General features: G+C 39.3%; 1 protein-coding gene across 3 annotated transcripts in view; it reads right to left on the bottom strand.

Moving 5' to 3' along the window:
• The window catches only part of PRR16 (proline rich 16), a 308,323-nt gene that overhangs the window by 100,722 nt on the left and 189,638 nt on the right, over positions 1-17,963 (bottom strand). For 2 of the 3 annotated variants that reach the window (XM_043586092.1, XM_043586083.1), the window contains one exon: positions 2,988-5,149. In XM_043586092.1, coding sequence (XP_043442027.1) covers positions 4,394-5,149 — 756 coding nt within the window. In that variant the 3' untranslated portion in view covers positions 2,988-4,393. Of the gene's footprint in view, positions 1-2,987; positions 5,150-17,963 lie in introns of those variants that run through there. The other variant, XM_043586072.1, reaches the window with a different exon arrangement.

The raw sequence follows: 17,963 nt of genomic DNA, 5'->3' as shown, positions 1-17,963 counted from the left end.
TTCACAGAGCTTTATTGCTCATAAATCATTCCCTCACTTAGAAATCATCAGTATGTACCAAAGTACATCGCACTGCAATCTGCTACAAATTCAAGGGCAGCAAAATGTGCTACCAATAGAGAATCAGGGGAAAGAAACTGAATCAGGACAACTGCCAGACTTGACATTGCATTACTGTGTATTTTCCATGGAAAAAAGTTTGGTCAAGGAAGGCACCAATTCGTGACTTGATTACATCATTCCCAGTGCAATTAAACATGGACTACTCAAGCTTTTCTTCATGGAGCATCCAAAAATTAGATTTTGCAGAATTTATTAATATTAATAAATATTAATTCTAATTTGCTATAATTAGAATCTGTAGATAAAAGGTTTTGCATAGACAGTATATAGCCGCTGCTCCTGGTAATGCCAAAAGCAAGCAACTACTGATCTGTCCAAAGAAAGTCAAATAATACCATGCCTTAGACCTTTATTCATTCAATAATTAGATGCAGGCAAAATTCAAATGCAAGACTTTTTAGGTTAATTAAACCACTTCAGTTAATACCAGGCTCATTTTCCTTTTTTCTAGAATAATGTTAAGCTAATGAGGGAAGGTAGGAATATAATAACAAACTGGAAGAGTGGCACATTTCTCTTTTGGCATGCCCTGTATTTTTGAGCAGATATTTTAAATTTAGCTTAAGCATGACCTAAAAAAAAAACAGTTTTATCTCCTTTTATAACTGCTGTAACTACGTAGAGACGGAAGGGAACTCTGGTCAATTTTTTACGTTCTCTCTGCCTTTCTCAGATAAGATACAATAACCTCCTAAGTCCAAATTGGGATAATCGTTGTTTAAACTAGCAAGACAAACTCTTGCCTAGGCCAATTTAATTAAAAGATAGTACTTTCAAAAACATTTTTTTAAATGTTTATTTATTTCTGAGAGAGACAGAGACAGAGTGCCAGCAGGGGACGGGCAGAGTGAGAGGGACACACAGAATCCGAAGCAGGCACCAACCTCTTTCAGCACAGAGCCCAATGCGGGGCTAGAACTCATGAACCATGAGATCATGACCTGAGCCAAATTCGGAAGCTTAACAGACTGAGCTACCCATGCACCCCTAGATACTACTTTAAAAACGAACAAACAAAAACATATGTTTCACTCTGAATGAGTGTTGCCATAAGCAGCAATCCCCTCACACCTTTTGTAGGAACATCCCCTTCAAAAGAGGATGGAGGCTAACTTGGGGGTATATACTCCTCAGGGAAATGAAAGGCTCCGAATGCACACTGGGAGAAAGAACTGTCCTGAGGGGTATGAAATAGGAATTTTTGTTTTGGAATCTTCAGGAAAAGCAACTATTTGCCCTGTTTTATGATGATTTAATGGATGATGGGCAGAATTTAAATTTGGAAAGCAATGTTTTCTGATGATAAAAATGGCATTGCCACTTATGACACTTTAATTAGAAGTTTCCAGGCAAATATTATGATGCCTATGTTCATTGCTTTTCATGTTTTAGAAGTTTATATATATTTAAAGACCTAAGTTCCAGGGAATGTTTCAAAATTACCAGTTGGGAAAAAATACATTGGCCCAATATACTCCATACCTTTTTTTAAAAAAATGTTTATTTATTTTTGAGAGAGAGAGAGAGAGTGAGCATAAGTTGGGGAGGAGCAGGGAGAGAGGGAGACACAGAATCCGAATCAGGCTCCAGGCTCCAAGCTGTCAGCACAGCATCACCCAAGGCTCGAACATATGAACCAAGAGATCATGACCTGAGCTGAAGTCAGACACTTAACCGACTGAGCCACCCAGGCACCCCCAATATATTCCATACCTTAATGAAAAAAAATGAAATAACATATGGAAATAAACTCAAAAGAAAGTCCCAACACTCATATGATCTAACATTAATGCTGATGATATAATAAAGTGTAATAAGAGAAGAAGGTCAATACCTCTTATCTTTTTTAGGTTGGGATTTAATTCAGCTTTCCAGGCCAAAATTTACTCGTAAATGTGTTGAACAAAAGCAGGTATTGTCGTTTTGGCATATGTCACCAATCACACTTAAAAAGATGATTTCCCATGGGGTACCTTTGGTCTATACTTGGAAGAAGAGATGTGAATTTGAACCTCACTGGTTGTATCTAAGCATCTGGCTCAATGTCCTTACTGGATCAGCATGAATTATTAAGCTTATTCAATCTGCTTTATTGCAATGGAGTTATCTACTCTGTGCATGATTTGTGGCTGCTAAGAAGCTCTACGTTGAGATCCATATTGGCTCCCAGACATTGACAGGTGTTAGTGTTTTGAACTAAAAGCTAATTATTAGGTCACACATAACTGGCTGTGGAAGGAAGATGGGCTGAAGGGAGAAAGCTGCATGTATTCAAAGACTGCTTATAACACTACATGGTCTAACAATGGATACACATTGGAAAGAGAGTAATTATTAAAACCTAGAAAGATGATGAAGTCTTGGATTTATTCATATCAAGCCTCAATGAATGCATGAAAATGTTAAGAATATAATATTTTGGTATTTGGTGAGTCAATTCTTTATTTACTTGGGTCAGATTTATTAAATATACTTATCAAACAATTAATAAATTTTAGATGATGGCCTGTCTTTATAATTGGTCTTATGTTCTGTAACTTTCTGGAAAAAAAAAAAAAAAAACAACAACACTGGATTTATTCTGCTTGTATTATCTTCATCGCCAACACACACAGGAAAGAAAATCATGCTGAGTAAATATGCAACGTGACATCCTCTATTTTTTTACTCATGAAATTGTTCCTTCAAAAAGTAATGCCTATTTTTTTCTGTTAATCTGCCTAAGGTATGCTATCATCTTTTAAAAGGAAGTTGTGAAAAAAAGGATTCCAAATTAACATAATACGGCTTGAAAACGGCGACAAAGAAATATGACTATCTCCCTGTAGCAACAAAAAATTAAAGTTTTGAGATCAAAAGCCAGATAGTCTAAAAGATTAAAGCATTCTTTATTAAGCTGCACAATAAACGAATTTCCACCAAAGATGAATCCCTCTACTCTTGCCACGTCATGGACAACTTTTGTTCAGGTATGCACCTGTTTTCATAATTCTAGCACAGATAAGCTCATTTCTAGTTCACAAAATATCCGATCAGTCCACATCACAGTAGTTGGGAAGTTAACGCGGTCCATGGATGGGTAAGTGATGTAAGCTGGCAAGTTAGACTTAAGAGAGGGCTTTTGTAAGATGTTAGGAGGGAAGGATTTCTTCTCTTCCTCCTAAAATATGACAAAGACCCCTGACATATTTCAACTCTGAGGGGAAACAGCATTAAGGCTGATACTAAAAACATCCTATTCCAGAAGCGTCTTTATTTTCTGCTGTAGTTCTGATAAATAGGGATTTCCTTGAAGGCAGAGAGCTTGCTGATGCAGGAGGCAAACCATCCCACTGCTTCAACATACTGGTTTATGGTATGTCCTGGAGGAATGCTCAGTGTGAGGAGGGCCTTAAAGGGCTTGGCCATGTACTGGGTCAACGGGACACTCCATATACGGTCTTGGGGGGACCACAATACATCCTATGAAAATGCGTGAAGTACTATTTATGACCTGACTATGATAGTGAACTTGGAAAATTCTGGCATATGCTCACTGTAATCTTCTCCACACTCTGTCAGAATAGCTACCCATTTCGGTGAAATGAGTAGGGATGAAATGAACCACTGCTGCATTTTAATTCTGAGGAACATCTGATTTTGCCATTATGTACTGTTGTTTATTGACACATGACATTTCCACAGACAAAATCTTTCATTACATAGATAGCTTGAACATATAATTGTATAGTATAGAAAATAAACTTTTTGGTATTGTTCTCAGCATTTAATAATGTAAAACTAGTGACAAACATCTTTAGAAAAAAAATAACAAAATAGTCCTTCAGTATTAAAATTTCTTCCTAAAAAGCATTGGGTCGAAGTTGGGGGGGGTGATATGTTATTAATGCATAGATGAGTTAGGCATGAATAAAATGAATCTAATTCCATCTCTTATAGTAAACCAAACTATTTGAAACCTGCAGATCACTGTTTATCACAGGTCAGTTAAACACACACACACACACACACACACACACACATAGCATATTCAGCCTTTTCATGGTTCTGTGGTTTCTAGTGATGCAACTTTTTAAATAACATAAACCTGGGATAGAAACAACACATGGCATACTTACCAGGTGGTTTTTTTTATGCCACTTTGCTGAATGCAGAATTAATATATTTGGGCTTTTTATTGCTTGAGTAGAAAGTGCTCCTTACTTATTATTTTATGTTTATAATATAGAAATTAAAAAAAAAGCACAAAAAGTTTTTGAAATGGCATACATCACACTGTGGTAGTGGTTGATTTCCTCAAGATCGTCTTCTGTGGTTTTGGTGCAGTGGAAGGAGGCACAGTTGCAGGTCTGAGAGGGGGGAAGCTGTGACTGTGGCTTATTCCCAGTCCCCCATTCTCTAGGGGGAAAGGAGGGAGGTGGGGTGGAGGAGGAAGCGGGGGGCCTGGGTGAGGAAGCTTTCCCGGTGGGTGGACAGGTTCGCTGTGTAAGTGGACCTCCCTGTTTTTTATGTTATACCGGGGGTCACAGTCCGGACAGTAGCCATGGTACTGCACTTTCTCATTAAACCGAACTCGTTCCCGAGGTCCTGCCTGGAGACACCTGTCTTTTTCAGGTCTGTGCATCAGAGGCTGTGCTGGAGCCTTGTCCAAGGTACCGGGGGGGATGCAGCAGACATCTCCGTTGGGAATTTTGTTCGGCGGCCCTGGCAAGCCTCCGTTTCGCAGAAGGGTTCCATTGGTCTTTAGAGGATTGACGGCTGGCACCACTCTTTGGGGGTCGTCACACTTCACAGGTGTCAACCGTGGGGGAGGCGGCGGAGGGTTTGGCTTTCTCAGGACGGTGAGGATAGCAGAGGGGTGTGCGGGGGGTTTAATGAGAGGGGCATTGGCCTGCACTTTGATCTTCTCTATGCTCGAGGCCGTCGTGCCGCTGGAGCTACTATTCAGGGTGTCCGTCTTGGAGCTGTCGGTCATCTCATCCTCCAGCTGTAGGTCAGAGGTCAGGGTATCAATCTGGTCAACCACCTGGTGGAAAGGACAAGGTAACTGTGGTGAAGAATGACCCGAAGCAAAACATCCTAGAAACGATGTCTCCCTGTCTAGCTGTAATCGGCTATGTGAGTCCTAATGAATACTGGATTGTGGATTCCACTGTTGCTCAATGTTACCATTAAAGAAATTTATAGAATGGTTACCATAGGAGCGTCGACTGTTTGATAACCTAAGGATTTCACATGCCTGCCATATAATATATGACTTACGTACACATTCTATTCCCGACTCTGCTGAACCCACCAAAGATAAAAACATAACTGATGCACAAACATAACTTATTTTTAATATCAAGGGGCAGGGACTTTCTCCCGGCTCAGCATGTAGAAACCTATGGGACAAACCCTAATCTCGTGCTAAAAATGAGAAAAGCCAGCTACTCTGCAAAATCATCACTTTTCTTGAGACCATCACAGAACTGAGATCACAAGGATTCCCAATGAACTGAACCGGAAAGAGTCCCCAGCCCTCTATGGAGAGAAAGGACACAATGACTGCTTCACCTTTGGCAAATCACAGGAAACAGGCAGCCTCCATGAAAGCGAGGAAACAGCTAGAACTTGAATGAATAATTAAAGGTGGCGTATGTGCTATCATGACAATTTAGAATCCCCAGGAGCTCAGACACAAAACAGTCTGTCTTCACTCATTCCATGGGCCTCTCACATGGGGTGATGAGGGTGAGAATAGAATGAATGAGTCCCTCCTGGGCACACAGGCATAAAACCCCAGGTATTTCCCAGATCTCTGTCCCTTATAAAACAGATCACTTAAGCATTAAAGGAAGAGGTTAAAAAAAAAACAAAAAAACACCTGTAACATCTAAGACACAGGCAACAGTCTCCTGCTTCTGAGAAGGGGTAGGAACCGCAGCTGTTTGACTTTGGGGAAGGGGGCAGGAACTTCTCTTGGACCCGGGAACTTAGGCTACAGATGTGTGCTATCACTTGGAGGAGGGACTCAAGTCACAGAATCTCGAGACCTGCCCTAGACACAAGGCAGAGTCAGGGGCATCAATGAGTCTTGCAGAACCATCAGACCATGATGCATGCCCCTGCCTAGTGAAGGAGAATTGATGTGAAGACAGAGAAGTCGGAGGGAGCACCTAAGGCAATGCAGTTCTAAGGATGTTTGGCAAGGTCACCGGGGGGTCACGGTGTTAAAGCCACTCATGGAAGGAATCTAGCATCACCCATAACAGGCTTGCCTTAGGGTCTCAGTCCTGTCCAGTCATTGTCTGGGGGACAGCTCGTGGGAAGCAAAGCATGTGCTCAAATGCTGGGTATCAGAACACAGTCATTTATACTCCCTGGGTCAGAGATCTCCGAGTCCATTCTCAGGGTTGCCATCAATGAACACGGAAAGGTTACAGATTACGTTTTAAATAATTCATTTTTGTAGGGAGATAGTCTTTTTTATCTCACATCTCCATATGCAGATTTTTCTCTCCTAATTCGGGCCTAGGTTTGTTCAACTGTGAAGTTGGCTCTTTGACACATGGTGGCAGAATTGGGCTCAAAATGAAAACATCCGAAGCATCCAGAATTTAGGGAAGAGGTAGAGATTTCACCTCTTCCTCATGAGGGTCTTAAGTGACTGCTTCTTGCTACTGCTGCCAGAGCTCAGCCTTCTATTTTAGCTCCTAAGTACTGTATATGTTAAATCCACTTCTCTGCATTTTCATTTCTTTGGTCCTAGTCTGAGCCACCATTATTTACCATATGGGCTCTCCAAAGTCACCTTGCTTCCCCTTTTCATTTCTGTAGCGTCAGTGGATTTTTTAAAAATAGAAATGTGCTCTTGTCGACTCCCTGCTTAAAACCTTTCAGTGCCTCTTTATTTCTCCTGTGAGAAAGATCAATTCTTAACACTGTCTCCAAGGTCTTGTATAGTCTCACTTCGGTGTTGTGCTGGTCAATGTCTAACAGCTGGTTTTTACAGGTATAAGGGAGTTCTGATTTGAAAAGTGTGCCAATTTCCTTGGTGTAAACTCCCACTGTGATCAATTTCAAGTCAGTAAATGTGACATCACTGTGTGTGAGGTTGGAAAGCAATGCACAGTTGCACATCATTATAAGATGTTTCTACCACGTGGACAGAATAGGCAAAAACAAACTCAGGAGAGGGGCGCCTGGGTGGCTCAGTCAGTTGAGCGTCCGACTTTGGCTCAGGTCATGATCTCACGGTTTGTAGGTGTGAGCCCCACATCAGGCTCTGTGCTGACAGCTCAGAGCCTGGAGCCTGCTTCGGATTCTGTGTCTCCCTCTCTCTCTGCCCCTCCCCTGCTCATGCTCTGTCAATCTCTCTCTCAAAAAATAAATAAACATTAAAAAAATAATTAAAAAAAGAATAGATAACCCCAGGAACACAAATAACAGTAAAATATAGTAAAATAATTACGAATGACTTGGGATAATTAGACAACCTTTATTTTTAATGTAATTTATTTAATATGAGTTTATATACTTCCATTTTTAATAATGGGTATTTAGCAGGTGGCTCATACAAAATTTCTGAAAATATAACACTTGGTCCTTTTTAGCTAGTACAAGTCGCAATTGTACTGTACAGAGATAACACATCACCACCATCTCTCCTCTTCAAATGACTACCTCAACTCTAATAAATCCCCCTTTTTTAAAAAAAAAAGTATTTATTTTGGGAGAGAGAGAGTATGCGCATGCACGAGCAGGGGGAGGGGCAGACAGAGAGAGGAGAGTGAGAACCCCAAGCAGGCTCTGTGCAGTCAATGCAGAGCCCAGTGTCAGGGGCTTGATCTCATGAACCATGAAATCATGACTTGAGCCAAAATCAAAAGTTGGACGCTTAATCAACTGAGCCACCCAGGTGCCCCTAAATTTCCCTTTTCCTTTCTGTTCTCAAACCTCTCAGGTCTTCTTTTAGACCCTCATCATTGCCAGTCTGCTTCCTGCCACAGGACATTTGCACATACTAATTTTTCTTCTTGAGATGCTGTGTCAAGTCACAATAAGTCTTTGTAACAATACTACTGCGATTTCCTACTACTACTACTACCATCTGACTGCAATTTCCCATAGAGGTCATGTTAATTTGTTAAATATTCCCAGGAAACCCTATTTCTTTCATTCAAAGCATTCACATACTTTTTGATTGTTTAGTAGTAGGAAGAGTATTGAAGAGTCTTCCCTCTCTAGACTCTAATTTCAGTGAGATCAGAGAACTTGTTCGTTTTTACTCTTGTAACCTAAAGGCCTAACGTAGTGAATGGCACTCAAAAGGGGCTCAATAAATACTTGTTAAATAAATGCATCGAGGGTTATTTCTTCAGTTTAACAGTGAATGAAAACATGTTATATCTTATTTGATCCCTGAAGTTGTTATTTTTAAAAGACACATCTGCTCAGTTATCCTAGAATAAAAGAGGGGACAAGGGATCTATCCAGAAATGATCCAGAGCTGGTTCCACATTCTGCAGCTCTAGCCCAGACACCCTGGAAATTCAAGTGGCAGGGCTCCTAAACAATGTGAGAGACAGAGGGACAGTTTCGGCTCACAGGCACTGTATGCTATTTAACATGGGGAGACTACTGACCCTGAGCCTTTTATCCCATTAAATATCTGCAGAGAAGGAGGGAAAGCTGGTCTACTCTGAAGGAAGTGAAGCTCATAGTCAAAGATGAATTAGTACTGCCCGGGGCTCTGATACAAGTGAAACCTTGATTGACAGTAACCTGTTCTGCGAATGTTCCTCAAGACGAGCAAACATTTCTAATAAATTTTAACTTGGTAAACGAGAGATGCCTTGCAATACAAGCAGTATGTGATGCCGAATGTCACATGATCACAGCTGAGCCAATGGTTTTTGAAATTCGCTTTGATAGACGAGTGCTTTAGGTTACAAGCACGTTTCCGGAACAAATAATGCTCACAAACCAAGATTTTACTGTAGTTTCGTAGCTCCTACCTGGTTTTAGTCTCTACATTGTTATTTCCTGAGTGCCTACAAAATGCCAACAGAATAAAAAACTAAAACTGACAAAATGTAGTTGACCCTTGAACAACACAGGTCTTAGGGGTGCTTCTTTGCACCCACCACTGACTGGAAGCCTTACTGATAACATTAACAGTTGATTAACATACAGTCTCTATGGTATATACATTATATACTGTATTCTTAGAACAAAGTAACCTGAAGAAAAGAGTTTATTAAGGAAATCCTAAGGAAAAGGAAATACATTTACACTATTGTACTGTACTTATTGAAAAAAAATCAGCATATAAGTGGACCCACATGATTCAAACCTGTGTGGTTCAAGCGTCACCCTTACTGCTCTCAGGGAGCAGGGAATCTAGTGCAAGGGCCTGGCTTTAATTAGATACTCAAACAAACAACGGTCACAGTACAAATGCCCCAGGAGTTCTGAATGACAAATCAAGATACTATAAGAGGAGAATAAAAACACCTCATCAGAAAAATCAGCAAGGCCTCCTGAAGGATGAGTGGCTGTTAACTAGTAGGAGAGGCGTGATTCCAGAAGTCCACTCAGGAAAGAGCCTGACAGAGGTCCTTCGACAGAAGACAGTGCCTGAGGGTGAGCAAAAAAAGAATACTCTAGGCTGAAGAGCACCGTGTGAGGCCCGAGAGCTAGCTAGCAGTCAGGTGGGAGAGTCCTTGCCAAGTGCTGATCAAGTATCATATTTTTCAAGGGTTCCAGAAGTGAGGGAAGCGATGTTCCAAGAGACAATGAATGGCTATTTTTCAAGAATGGAAGCATCACCTGATTCAAGAAGTACACAAACTGAAAGAGTTTCAACAGGACAATAGAAACAAACCTACAGTCAGACATACCATAATGAAAACACAGAACACAGAAGGGTGGAGGTAAGGGCAGGCTGCCCAAAAGGAACCACAATGGCAAATTAATTATTTTGCATCGAAGCTACTTGGGAACTAGCCCAGTGGTTACTTGGGAACCAGGCCACAAGGACACTCAAACCCTCCTATGTCCCATGAAAGCAGAAAATAAATCTTTTGTATCAAAAGCACCTTCCCTGTACTAAGAAGTAAAAAGGCAACCTTATCCCCAGAGATAGGAACTTCAAAGACAAGAAAACTGTAGAAACAAACCTGAATCACTAAATTCTACTCCTACAACCAAGACTACACTACACGTTAACTAACCCGAATTTAAATAAAATCTTGGAAGAAAAAAAAATCTTGTTACTTTTTTACCAGTTTATCACCTGAGCCCAAATTCTGCTTAGAATTCCTTAACTAATTAAAGTTCTCAAACATCTGCTTTTTTTTATCCTGTCGATTCTTAAAGAATTCATTTCTCTTTGTCTAAAAGGTATAAAAACTGCCTGCCTTAGTCATCTATTTGGGTATATTTCATTACTGGACTTCCATGTACACATAATAAACATTTTTTTGTTTGTTTTCTTGTTAATCCATCCCACATCAATTTAATTCCTCAATCAGCTAGAAAAACCCTGCGAGAAAAGGAGGAAATGCCTCCTTCTCCTAAGAAAGTAATGATAAAAAATTTTACAACAATAAAACAAGAGGCACCAAATATGTATTGAGTAACAAAAATCAGGCTGACTGATTTTCAAACAAGCAAGAGAAGTCAAGGAAAATTTAGGAATATGTTTCATAATGAAAGAAAGCCATCGGAAATATAGCTGAACTCTTTTGTAAAAGTGAGGGTGAAATTGACCTTGTTAGACAATGAAGACTGAGAGAGTGTGCTTTCCACAGCTCCGTGTTGAAAGTACTGATAAAGGACAATTCAGAAAGAAGTAAAAAACCAGAAGAAAGGGCTGGAATACAAGCAGCATAGATGAGCGGAGACATTGTAAAATAATAAAAGTGTGCATTTATTACAAAACAATAATATACCAATGACTAGTTTGAGAGAGGAGAAAAATGTGTAGGTAAAATACTAGGGAAAGTGACATCCGATTGGAGAACAATCAAGAGCGAAAGCATTTTCAGCTCACAGTATTTGTGTGTGTATAAGGAATCACTAGCTATCTGATACTGATTATGACTCATTAAGTCAAGAACGTATATGAAAAAATTTTAGGGACACTACTGAATTAATAGACAAATGTATACTTTCTAAAATAATGTAAGGCTGGGGGCGCCTGGGTGGCTTGGTCGGTTAAGCATCCGACTTCGGCCCAGGTCATGATCTCGCGGTCCGTGAGTTCGAGCCCCGCTTCGGGCTCTGTGCTGACAGCTCAGAGCCTGGAGCCTGTTTCAGATTCTGTGTCTCCCTCTCTCTCTGTCCCTCCCCTGTTCATGCTCTGTCTCTCTCTGTCTCAAAAATAAATAAATATTAAAAAAATTTTTTTAAATAATGTAAGGCTGAAAATGCGAGTAAGAAAAAATTAGCAAATTCTAAAAAGGCAGAAAAAAAAGCGCAGCAAACAAAAATCTGCATAAGATAGAAAAACTTCAAATATATTAGTAATCATAATAAATATAAGTAGATTACAATAATTTATTCAAAAAGGGACATGGATTGACATAAAGTGACACCCATAAGATACATCAGGCAAATAGTCTCATGAAACCTGATACAGCTCTACAAACACTAAGCCAAAACAATCTAAATTTTTCTTAAAACACTATTGTATCAGTACTAATTTAGGCAAAAAAAAAAAAAAGAATGAAGCAAACTTTAGAGCTATGTACACATATACACATGAAAACTGGAAAAAATGATATGAAAAAGTAACGGACACAAGGCAAATGCCAAATTTCCAAAAATCATGAAAATGCCAACGACCTCACAAGTAATCAAGGGAGGACAAACTGAAGACAGATGCAATAGCCTTTCTTACTCAATAGTTTGTGAAAACAAAATAATCTGATAATTCCAACCGATGATGATGATGTGGTGGATAAACGGGAACTTCATACAATGCTAATGCCTATATTAATTCAGTCTGTTGGGAAAATGTTTGACAACATCCTATAAAGTGGGTAAGGTCCATATCCTACAATATAGGTCTTTTATGAACAAAGCCTACACTACTCCAGAGGAACTTGAAGAGATGTGCATAGGGCTGAAGAAGCATAGTTCCCTGCAGGCTGTTTGTTTTCTCATAGCATAAGACTGGAAACAGTCTAAATATCTGTTAGCGAGTGACTGGGTATGAAAACATAAAGTGGTTCAAAGGAAGTAACTAGAACTATATGTATCAGCAGGGGTCAATCCCAAAAAACTAATGATGAATGTAAAAAAGTTAAAATATACATACTCAGTGTGTCTGTCTTGTTTATATAGAGAAGGGTGGTTTCATTTATATAATGTGAAAATAAATAATACACGTCAAGTTTAGGCAAAGAGAAACGGGAATGGATATCAAGAGGCAGCAGCCCCACAGCTGAAACACTTTATTTCTTTTAAAACTTGATGTAAAGTCAAGGTGCCTGGGTGGCTCAGTGGGTAAAGCCTCCAACTTCGGCTCAGGTCCTAATCTCACCACTTGTGAGCTCGAGCCCCGCACCCAGCTCTGTACTGACAGCTCAGAGCCTGCAGCCTGCTTGGTATTCTGTGTGTGTGTCTCTCTCTCTGTCCTTCCCCCGCTCGCTCTCTGTCTCCCCCAAAAATGGATAAACGTGAAAAATATAACTTAAAACTTGATGCCAAGTAATTTTGATAAAGGGTTAACATTTCTTAAGCCTGGGTTACATTCATTACATTAATTTATTTATTTTCTGTCATGTGTGAAACATTTTACAACTTGAAAATAAAATAAATATTTAACACTGGTTAAATAAAGTTAGAAAGAAAGAATATAAGTAATTCTTAGAGCTGCCATGTGGAGAACATATTGAAAGGTGCTGAGGTTTATTTGCTTGGCTGGTTAGATTCTATGGCAGCCAAGCGAGAGAGGAATAAATTAGCTAGACAAGGAATACACTGTGTCCTTATAATTACGCTTCAGTGTTTCCCGAAACTCTTTTAAAGTATCATATTGCGACGAAAGGAATCATAATCACAGGCACGACGGAATTAAAGAGCAAACAAAATGAGAGAAAGTAGGACTAGAGGAACAGATAATTGGCAGATATTGGGAGGTGAGAAGAAACAAGACATTGGTCATCAGTCGAAGAACAGGCACACCTAACCGTTAGACGCAAAGGACAAACGTGTGCCTCAAACATGAAACTGAGCCATCTGTCTAATTGTGGCTACTCAGGTCGATAGAGGAATCTGCTAATGGCATTGGCAGAGAGATTTAAAGAAAGGACAAGGGCAGGTGATGTGCTTGATGATTCTAGCAGGTTCTCGTTAACATCACATACAAAGAAGCTATGGCTTGATTGTAGAATAATTAAGAATAATGGTAACTGTGATTTAGGAATCGCATAAGCTCAAGGTTTTCACGTCTGGGGAATAGCCCTAAATATCTTCATAAAAGAGAAGCAGATTTGGCAGAAATAAAGTGATCATGTGATCTAAGTTATTTGTGGAAATCCAAAAGTCATTTCTATTAATTCTACAAATACTAAACTACGAAAAATAAAAATAAAGACAATGTAGAGTAATCATTAGAGTGAAATTTGGGACAAACAGATTTACCCAGAATGAAAAAAGGAATTAGGAGATCCTTTACCTATGTTCTCACGTGGCTTTATCCTTTTGTTAATTCCTTTTTATTATACCCTTTCATTATTTTATTAATGGATTGGAATTATCTATTTATATGTGTTCCACTCAGACCATGGAAGCATGGATTTCCATCTTTGTTTCCCTGGCAGAGAGAACTGATTGCACAGAATAGGTAATATGCTGGGCGAGAGAACTGGACAAAAGTAGTCTCTGGGAGAAAAGTCATGTCTTGACCTCCTTTCCATCCCTCCTTCCTAGCTTTCCCAGCTGGGTCTGGGTTTCAAGGTCTTCAAACTCACCAATTCCAGATGGTTTCAGGAAGGCACAAAGGAGTGGATTAGGCAGAGAAAAAGGAAGGCAGAAATAAAGCATTGGTGACACGTGACAACCTCTCCTCCTATGTTGTTGACTCTTCAAGCCTAGCTCCACAGTTTGGCACAGAGAACATTTCAGTCACTCTCCCAAACAATGAAGATACTTTAAGTGTTATGTGTATCTTTAAATATGTCTATATTGCTCTAGATGTATTTAGAACTTTTCTAAATCCTACTTATCTTGTTTAAATAAAAACCACATAATACATAGTTCAATTGACTCAAAAACAAAGAAAATGATCTTTAAATTTGAGTGAATCTTTCTCTAGGGTCTCTTCAGTGACAACTCTCAACTATAAGCATTTCAATTACAAACTTAATGAGAGAAAAGAAAGAATTTAACCCCAACTTGAGTCTATACAAGAAAATTTATGCATTCTTCTAAGGTCTTTGATGTTGATTTGTCAAAACAACCACATTTTAAATATGTGGCCTCAGAAGCAAAGATCTAAAAACAGAAATGAATGGGAGTCATAGGAATTTCTACCAAGAGAAAGAGACAGCTGAAAACATTCCCTCCCCATAGCTATAGACCATGCTCAATGGTGGAATTTGAGAAACTGAACAGAAGACCATGGGGGAAGGAAAGGAAAAATAAGTTGCAAGCAGAAGTAAAGAAGTAAATAAGATTGAAAACAAAAACAACACCATCATTCCTGTCAAGCCTGATCAATAGAAAAGCAAGATAAAGCTATAATGCAATTTGTCTTATTTTCTGTGTGTTCAGTTGGGTTCAACAAATATTTCTTAGGCAAATACTATTCATCTGTTATTACATGAGGCACTGAGGACTAAAAAAAAAAGGCTTTTTGTTTAATAGGGACTGATAATCTGTACTTAGTATCTTCCTCTCCAAATCATATTTAAATGAGAGTACAGGAGGAAAAAAGCAACAAATTCAGAAAATTTTCTCAAAGTGGGGTATATATATGGATCAGAGGTTTTGTTTTGTTTTTTTTCTATGTTTATTTATTTTTTTGGGGACAGAGAGAGACAGAGCATGAACGGGGGAGGGGCAGAGAGAGAGGGAGACACAGAGTCAGAAACAGGCTCCAGGCTCTGAGCCATCAGCCCAGAGCCCGACGCGGGGCTCGAACTCACGGACTGCGAGATCGTGACCTGGCTGAAGTCGGACGCCCAACCGACTGCGCCACCCAGGCGCCCCTGGATCAGAGGTTTTTATAAATACATGGATGAATTAACAAAAAGGTGGAAAAAGCACTGATGGAGCCTCAGAAGAATTTCAGATCTGCAAGTGGGATATAGACAGAGCGAGAGTGAGAAGTAAGGTAAAAAGCAGAGTGTGAAGCTATTGAGTGGCTGTAATTCACAGTGGAAAACACTGTGTCGAATGGCCTCAGGCTCTTTTAAGGGCAGCAAGGTTAGCAGCATGGTAATAGTCCATACCCCAAAGAAAACCTAAGATTCTAGCTATAAGGAAATTGAACGATGTGTCTGGATAAGTAGGCTGAGTGTAGTTGGTAACTCAGAGCAGAACTCTTCTCCGTTACGTTTTAGTTGGGAACGTGCTGGAACTGAGGTAAGGACAGCTAGTTTCTCTCTATCCACATACTCTGAACTAGTGGACACCCATGTGACATTTTCAGAACATTCCATCAGCATTGTGCCATCTTATTATGGGAAAGACTACAAGACATCTATATACTGTAAATATATGCCTGAGGATCATAAGATAATTTGGGGTAAACAATAGCACAAAAGAGAAAAAATCAGGATGAATGTATAGATCAATACTGAAGATGAAACTGCCATTATTAATGAGCCAAAGAGAACTTTACAGTCACTCTAATTAATGGGCTACAGAGACTTGAGAATGTCTTGCAGCTATAAAATAAGAACACACAGTTATAAAAGAATACAGCAGACATAAGAGAAATACTGGGAATATAAAACATAAATGCTAAATTGAAAAAGATTCATAGAAAGGCTGACAAATACAATCTAAGAAATATTCGCAACCATAAAACAAGAATTTTTTTTTTTTAATGAAAGGAAAATACAAGAAAAAAGTTAAAAGACATGGAGAGCAAAAAAATCTATCCTGGGGCTCCAACTGGTTGGGAAGTTCCAGAAAAAGGCGGGGGTGAGGGATATGTGATATGGCAATGGTCAAGGTATTAATAACAGAAAAGAAATTCATAGTTGATTATACAACTGGACCTTCAGTAGGAAAGCATCAACTGAGGGCTCATCAGGATAAATGAAAAAGAAAACAAATTCGATCATCTACCAAACTAACCCAGGACATGCAGAAAGAAACGAAAGTGAGATAACCAGGGCACCTGTGTGGTTCAGTCAGTTAAGCATCCAACTTCAGCTCATGTTATGATCTCTCATTTCACAAGTTCGAACCCCCCATCAGGCTCTGTGCTGAGAGCTCGGAGCCTGGAGCCTGCTTCAGATTCCGTGTCTCCCTCTAACACTTCTGCCTCACTTGTGCTCTGTCTCTCAATAAATAATAAACATTAGAAAAAAAAAAAGAAAATGAGATCACCACAGTTGCTTAGGATGCACGAATGATGAAAAATATTTTTACCAGTAACTTCAAAGGTTCTGGTTAGAGCGATTTCAGCCCCAATTCCACAACTGGCTAAATTAATAACTCACTCTAAGTGAAAATTGAAATATGTTTAGATATTAGGAACAAGGCCAGGTTACATCCCTTCTGTCTGCTCTTCAAACATGAATAACCTACAGTAACACAGTAAAATGGAATCCAAGAAAGGAACACCTCATTAGACCAAGAAACATTATAACACAGAAACGTGAAAGCAAACATTTTAAGAATGACCTGTGCCACAGACCTAAAAACCAATTATTTTAAACGAAAACAGGGAATCAGAAAGCTCCAAGAAAAAATAATAATGGATTACATTCAACAGGTCATATAATCGGAAATTGGTAACACAGCAGTGATATGGCGCAGTGTGGTTGGTTACAATTATGTAAGAAGAGAATTCATTTGAATCGTGAATCGAATTTCCTTCTGGGAGGCTTCAGTTTAGAAACATATGTTTAAAATCATTTCTTTACAAGTTCATTAACACTGCTTCATTCTATTTTTACTATTAAGATTATTGGTTATTGATTGATCTCTCCAACATATGGAAAAAACAAAGGATCAATCCTTCATATTCCATAAAAATAAGCCAACTAATATGAGTTGAGGTTAAAATAAAAGTGTCTGAGGGGCGCCTGGGTGTCTCAGTCGGTTGGACGTCTGACTTCGGCTCAGGTCATGATCTCCCCGTTTGTGGGTTTGAGCCCCGCGTGGGGCTCTGTGCTGACAGCTCGGAGCCTGAAGCCTGCTTCCAATTCTGTGTCTCCTTCTCTCTCTACTCTTCCCCCACTCATGCTCTGTCTCTCTCTGACTCTCAAAAAATAAATAAATGTAAAAAAAAATTTTTTTAAGTGCTTGAGCATATTACCTAGGTAGAAAATAAAGACAAATAGCTAAAAGGGGTTAGTTATGTCTGGGGAAAAGGACTAGATATTGGGTAAAGATGATAAAGTGCCTTGGGTAAAGGCACATCCTTATGAAGAACCTGATTTGGAGATGAGGATATGAGTGCCTGTAACTAGCTTGATAATGGTTAAAATCAGACCCAAGAAAATCTAAGATAAAGGATGAACGAGTCCTACTTCTTCCCCATGGAGGCAAATCTTTATGATACATTGCACGTTAACAGGATTTGCAAGTATAGAAAAGCAGGAGTGATTTACTCTTTCCAAGTAGGTCAATTGGCAGCATTGGTCAGAGATAGTTTCAAGTCAGATGAC

The sequence above is a fragment of the Prionailurus bengalensis genome, chromosome A1, assembly GCF_016509475.1.
Source record: "Prionailurus bengalensis isolate Pbe53 chromosome A1, Fcat_Pben_1.1_paternal_pri, whole genome shotgun sequence".
In the NCBI taxonomy this organism is placed as follows: domain Eukaryota; kingdom Metazoa; phylum Chordata; class Mammalia; order Carnivora; family Felidae; genus Prionailurus; species Prionailurus bengalensis.
Note: the sequence above shows the minus strand (reverse complement) of the source record. Positions and strands in the feature narration are given on the sequence as shown.